The sequence below is a fragment of the Wasmannia auropunctata genome, unplaced genomic scaffold, assembly GCF_000956235.1.
Source record: "Wasmannia auropunctata unplaced genomic scaffold, wasmannia.A_1.0 LD277066.1, whole genome shotgun sequence".
NCBI lineage: Eukaryota > Metazoa > Arthropoda > Insecta > Hymenoptera > Formicidae > Wasmannia > Wasmannia auropunctata.
In genome coordinates this window covers 1-7,174 of record NW_012085824.1, presented here as the reverse complement: position 1 = coordinate 7,174, position 7,174 = coordinate 1, and the positions used below count along the sequence as shown (strand labels likewise).

General features: G+C 26.0%; 1 protein-coding gene across 1 annotated transcript; it reads left to right on the top strand.

Moving 5' to 3' along the window:
- Positions 1-3,701: 3,701 nt before the first annotated feature.
- Positions 3,702-6,456, top strand: LOC105461817. The gene is made up of 7 exons (XM_011708318.1): positions 3,702-3,971; positions 4,123-4,388; positions 4,775-4,930; positions 5,093-5,342; positions 5,495-5,563; positions 5,651-5,740; positions 6,382-6,456. The coding sequence occupies exons 1-7, from the start codon at positions 3,702-3,704 to the stop codon at positions 6,454-6,456; spliced, it is 1,176 nt and encodes a 391-aa protein (XP_011706620.1).
- The last annotated feature ends 718 nt before the right edge of the window (positions 6,457-7,174 follow it).

Below are 7,174 nucleotides of genomic sequence, written 5' to 3'. Positions count from 1 at the left end.
AACATCATATAATCCAATCTGACGTGATAAAAATTCTATCAAATATATAAATAAATCTTGTCTGCATATCAATTTATCAATATCTCAATGTCGATTTTTTTTCTTTTCTCAAAAATTAAAACTAATTGTAAGTGAAACATAATATTAAATATTACAAATTTTAATACTTTTTTTCGTATTAAAAAATATAATATAAATTTATATTTTATATGTAAAGTTATACTTATTGTTAGTAATATCTTCTCTTCCCGTGTATTTATAATTGTTAAATGTCATAATTGCTAAATTAATAAAAAAAAAGCATAATTACTTATATTCGTTTCTTATTAATTTATGTTATACATATATAAGAAATATTGTAACATAATGACAGCTACGTTTAATAAAACAATTGAAGTAAATTAATAACCCCATTTCAATAATCCGTAGTATAAAAAACTCACACAGAGTCATTTCTCTCGCCGATCAAAAAAAATCCATTATTTTAATGAGTGCTGATAACAAACATCTTGCGAAACTCCATTATCTTTGCAAGTTGATATTTTTAATCGCGATATGTAAACTAACAAGTGAATTTGTACTAACTTGATGCTAGCGAGTGTGAATAGTCATTTTGTGATACTGATAAAAATGGTGGACACACTTCAACAGACCTTGCGTCCTCTTTTTGTTACGTGCTTCATTATGGGTTTAGGTTTTTATCCTAGAAAACGATTAAAGATTCAATGGATTTCACATTTAAATATTCTATATTCTTTGATAATCTGGATCGCTTATACGTCTCTTCTTTGTTATATGCTCGTCCATTTTACACGGAAAATATTCTTTGACTCGACTGCTATAGAAATCATGGAAGAGTCTAACTTTTTGCTTTCAATTACGTCTGCGATTATGAGTTTCTATTATCAAAAGGTATTTCTCTAGCAACGTATGTAAAATTTAAATTCTTTATAACAGAGAATGTTTTTTTAAATCTTTTAAATATCTCTTTCTGTAGTCACATCTTATAAAAACATAATTCTTTCAAATATACGTTTTAAATTATTGCTTAATGTTATTTCAGAGATTTGAGGTAAGCATAAAAAAGCTTGCTGCTGTGGATGATACTTTGGAGAAATTAGGTACTCCAAAAATGTATGAAAAGCTACATATGAGGTCAAAACAAATAATAATCTGTTGGATTGTGTACAGCCTTGCAATAAATTTTATCGATACGATGTGGTGGTTGAGCTTGGAAGAAACTGCTTCTTGGGGATTATATGTGTCTCACATAGTGAATCATTGTATTCATATCAATGCATTTGTGGATATGTTATTTATATTCTTCTTGTGGTACGTACGATACAGCATAATGTCCATATATACATTACACACATATACACATACGTCGTCACATACATGTGAATATACATATTGTGTTCTTGTGTTTTTATAAATCTAATTGCAATCGCAATTTTCTTATTATTGATAGAATATTTTTATTATTAAAATTTAAATAGATCATTTTAAAATTCTATTAAAAACAGAATTATCATAGTACTTAGTAATCATAATGTTCCTGCAAATAAATTATGCATATAAAAAGATATAATCTATATTTGTTAATAAATCTATGTTCATATATTAATCAGAAATTCTATCATATATTTTTGTGCGATTATTTATACAGGTACATTGGAACTAGATTTGACAAAGTGAATGAGCATATGCAATGTTTATTAGTAAAAAAAGATCACGCACTGAAATGTACGTGGAAGAGATCTGTAATTGCCTTTCGTCGGTATACTTTATATACTGATTGCAAGCTAACATTATGGACTTCAATGTAAATCAATACTCGCATAAAACTGCATTAATCAATTTGATACTCATCAATTTAATAATAAAATTTAATTAACAAACATAAATTTTTATAAAAAATTATAAAAAAACATATTATAAAAAATATTTAATCTTTAAACAATTTTAATTGTGGTTTATAAATAATTTCTCTACGTTTTTAAAAAAATGTATGTTTTTCAGCAGGCATCTTCATTTAGAATTATGTCGTCTCGCTCGCGAATTAAATATGATATTTGCAATACAAATGACTTTTGAAATGGCCTCTTATCTTCCATATCTAACATCATTATTTTATTACATATATTGGATGCTAATACAGGAAAATCGAGACAAAATATATTCAATGTATGACTGGTTTAGTATGATTTTATGGGTTTTTGCATTTTCTGTGAGACTCTACATTGTAAATTACACCTGCGACAATATCACGATCAAGGTAAAATCTGCTATAAAATCTAGATTCATTTTAATATTCAGTTACATATTCCATAATAATAAGTTCCAAATTTCAGGCTAACAAAATTAATAAATTATTTCATCAATTGACATATATTTATCGATATGCTGACATTTGGAAAGAGGTAAAAGATATTTTAGCAAGAAACAGTAAGAAATTATTTAAAACTAAATAACATTTCTATACAGATTTATCAGTTCACTCTGCAAACAATGCAACATCCATTGAAGTTTACGGGAATGGGTCTCTTCTATTTTGGTCATGAGTTTCTTCGGAAGGTTAAAATTTTTTTTACTTTACTTACTCTTTTATAAAATTTTTATTTAGTATTGTATTTATTTAATATCGTATAAAATATATAAAAATTTATTAAAGAATTGTTTTTCAAAATCATCTTTAATATCGAAATTGTAACATGTTTTTCATTACATGTTATGCAGTTTCCGAACTGCAGTTTCCAAACTTAATCTACACTTAAATTAGATGCAGATTGCATTATATTGCAATTTTTGTATTTAATAAAGAATATATAATTTTCTTCCAGTTTTGCATGGCAGTTCTAACGTACATGATTATTATGGTGCAATTGAAACTATTTATTATTTATTAGCCATTCGTGCTAATGGAAACAGCAAGACTAGCATCTCCAGCTTAACGTGACAAGAATACATCAAGGTTATTCTTCGTAATTATATTTATATTAGTCATATATTAGTTCATTATTAATATTACTATTAATATATTAGTTCATATATTAATATTAAATTATATTACAAAATTACAATTCATCAAAAATGCAAATTATTTTAACCCATGTAATAATCTATAAACGAAATTTCACAAACACCTAATATCTACTATCTTTTACATCCTATTCATCATCATGTGTCTACATATAGATATATCTATCATTTATTCTGTTAATTTTTATTTTATCATCTGATTTATATTATCTAATTACACATATTTTAAATACATTTGAAATAAAAAATTTATAAAATCTGATTTTGATTAATTGATCATGTAAATACACACATGGAATCCAGTTTTTATGAGGAGAATAAATTCAATTATTAATTATATAAAGATATATTCTTTTAAAAAATCCACTTATCAAAAACTGTCACTGATTAATCTTCATCTGTTGTTTAATTTTAATTTAGTAAAATGTTTAAATTGACGGTCCGAAAGGTAAACCGTTCGTCAATTATTAATAGCGCCTGGTGACATCGAACGACTCATTGTGTATGTTTATGAAAGAATTAAATAATGCATAACACTAATGCATTGACCTAACGACGCATTATTATTATGTCTTCTTAATAAATGAGCTATAGTTGATATAACGCGTGTCCCAATAGCAAGCAAGTGTTGTTAGTTTGCGACAGAGATCCAGATAGTGATGGCTATGATAACCAACGTACAACAGGCTCTATATCCCTTACTTATGATTTGTTCTGTTTTCGGTATAGGTATCTACTCTCCGGAAAAATTTTATTTAAATATTCTGTACAATCTAACAGTATGGACCAGTTACGCTTGCCTTTGTTATTATATGGTGACAGCACTTAAGGCAGGAATATGGTTCAATTCAACCTCTAATGTAGTCTTTGTACGGATTGGCATTCTCACTACCATTATTTCCATTATCATAAGTGTGTATCGAGATAAGGTATGTATTTATTAAAATTTATAGCAAAAACAAAATTTTATAGTAATACATTTGTCTTTACGTAGCATTTTTATACAGTATATTTAAAAAAAATAAGTACATTTCGCACAATACTGTTATTTAATACTTTGGATTGTTGCCTACTGTTCAGAAATTTAGGTTATTTATGAAGAGACTTGCTGCTGTAGACGATACGTTAGAAGAGCTAGGTACTCCAAAGATATATAAAAAACTGCACACGTGTGCAAAAAGAGTGTTAATTGGATGGCTAGTGTGTAGCTACACGATGAATGTAAATGATATGATATGGTGGTTCTATACAATGGAAGATCGTCGGTGTATGCTTATACCATACGTCACAAATCATTTTCATCACGTCAATATGTTAATGGATTTGTTACTTATGACTTTTTTATGGTGTGTATATAATTTATGTGTAAATTTTATCTTTCTAATTTTTTAAGTTTATATATAATAAGAAAGAGAGAGAGAGAAAGTATTCCATTTTTTTACAAAATGATGGTATACTATATTCTAAAAACAAAATATTTTTTAGAAATATAAGTTTAAAGATCTTTTGCTGAAAAATAATTTAAAGAAGAATATATTATAACATTATATGTTCTTTACATATTTATTTACAAATTACTTTCCTATAAATCATTCCTATAGCTTTAAATAAAACAAAATAAAATAGATTTTTATTAAAAGACTTAATAACTATTATTAATTTTAATAGCCTAAAACTATCGTATATCCTAAAACTGTACAATTATTTTTTTCAATTTTGCTTTATGGTACAGGTACATTAGCAGTAGATTTGATAAAGTGAATGAACAGATGAGATATTTGGCAATGAACGAGGAATATGGGTTAAAACATTTATGGAGAAAAACGGTACCAATTACTCGTCAAAATATCATGTGCACTAATTACAAGCGCGTTTTGTGGGTCTCAATGTATGTACATCGATCACAGCTAAAATACATTATTGATAAAATGTTATTTAATAATTAAATAGCTTTTAAGAAATTAGGCAGAAATTTAATTAATAAAAAAAAATAATTTTTTCTCTCGGTCTACTTGCGTGTTTTTATTTTCCTATTAATTTTTTTCCATAGGCATCTGCACTTAGAGTTATGTCAAATCACTCGTGAATTAAATACAATATTTGGAGCTCAAATGACTATAGAAATGGTAGCCTATTTGGTATATGTAACAAGAATGAGTGGTTACATTTTCATGCATATACGAACAAAAGGTCGATATGTACCTTCGTTATTTGTTTGGATTGGTATGTCTTTTTTTATTTTCGTGAATTTAGCCAGACTCTTCAGCTTAAATTACATATGTGAGAAAATTACTGTTAAGGTAAATATGCATAGAAACTTCTATACATATACACGTACATTGTATGTACATTTATTAATTACATATTATTATTTATTTGTCAATAGTGTTATATAATATAAATTGTATAACAATAAGATAACAATATAACAATATAATTTTATCAATTTTAGGCTAATAAAATGGAAAAAATAATCCATCAATTGACAGATTCTATTTTCTATGCTGATATTAATAATGAGGTAAAAAAATTTTAAAATAATAACAATTAAACAATTTAAGCTAATTATTTCAATAAATAAAAATAAAAAATTTTGATATATGTACAGATTTATCAATTTTCACTGCAAATAATACATCATCCGCTTAAATTCACTGGATTGGGTCTCTTCTATTTTGGCAATGGTCTCTTACGAAAAGTAAGTTGGCAATTTAATTTTTCACTTATTTTTTGCATCATATTATAAAGTTAAAAGAAAACTCTACCATTTTTAAAATAATATCTTACATAATATCTTTACAGTTAGAATTTAGAATAGAAATTTGTAAATATCATTATATAGAAAATCGGTACGCGCGCGCGCGCACACGCACACTGCATGCAAAAATTTCCGGATACGTGAATATTCCAACTTTAATTTAATGCCTCAATGTAATATATGCATTACATATATTACATTACATATATTACATATATTACATACATATATCATCAAATGCTCAATAAATTTTAGCATCTTTTTCTTACATTTGTTAAAATCTTAGCTACTTAAGGATTGTTTTATGCAACAATCTTGTAAACTTTACAAACACGACTTTAAATCGTGAAACACAGGCTGATGTTAACACTTTTTATAAATAAGAGTTCTCTATTCAAATAACGAGGAAAATGCCAAAATTTTAGATCCAGAATATCAAGTATTTCACTTAATGCAGATATTAAATTACTAATTTTGATAATGTCCGGAAATTTTTGACTGGCAGTGTGCATATATAATCTTACTTATCTTATTAAACACTTTTATTAACATGAAAATTTAATTTATACGTTTATTTCCAGTTTATTGTTGCAATTACAACGTTTATGATCTTCATAATACAGAAAGACGTACCAAAAAAGGCAACAGATTTTTAAGAAAAAATAAACAAATTAGCATTTTTATAATAAGCACAATTATTGTTTGTAAAACGAAATATTTTTTAAATGTATGAAAGGCCTAATTTACATAAAATAAATTATTTGTCTTATTTTTCATTGTCATTCCATTTTTTCTTGTCCTTCTATACATATAATTAAAATAAATTTTAAACAAAGTTATATTGATTATATTGGTATGATTATGCTGTCATACAGACAACATAATATAAACAACGATGTTGTGTGTGTGTATAAAATATATTTTTTTAGATAAAATTGATTTTAATCTATGCCCGAGTTGTACAATTTTGTTTCGTCTAAAAACTTTCCTTATGACAAGAATGTGACAAAAAATAATATAAACAGTTAAATTACTGCTGTATAATTCCTTGTATATTTTTCAACTTTATGTGCTCTGTATTATTTATTTCTTACATTAACAAAAAATTAATTTTGATTTACAAAAATTAAAAATTTTATATGAAAACTTAAAATCGAGATAGTTTAAATAAGATTAGATAATGTCAAATGTTAATATTAATATTTATTTTTCGACTTGTATTATTCAAATAAGCGTTCGGCATACTTGATGTGCGGTTTATGTCGGTGCCAAGAATTTTGCTCATGTCAAATTCTGCTTATAATATATATTTTACTAGTTTGCTGCTAAAAATAATTATTCCTTATTTAATCCCTGTCCCCCCCCCCCCACCCC

Coding starts and splice junctions, on each gene's coding strand:
- LOC105461817 (XM_011708318.1), top strand. CDS start 3,702: ATGGCTATGATAACCAACGTACAACAGGCTCTATATCCCTTACTTATG. Junction 4,931..5,092: donor CGCGTTTTGTGGGTCTCAAT/GTATGTACATCG, acceptor TTTTTTCCATAG/GCATCTGCACTTAGAGTTAT. Junction 5,343..5,494: donor GTGAGAAAATTACTGTTAAG/GTAAATATGCAT, acceptor TATCAATTTTAG/GCTAATAAAATGGAAAAAAT.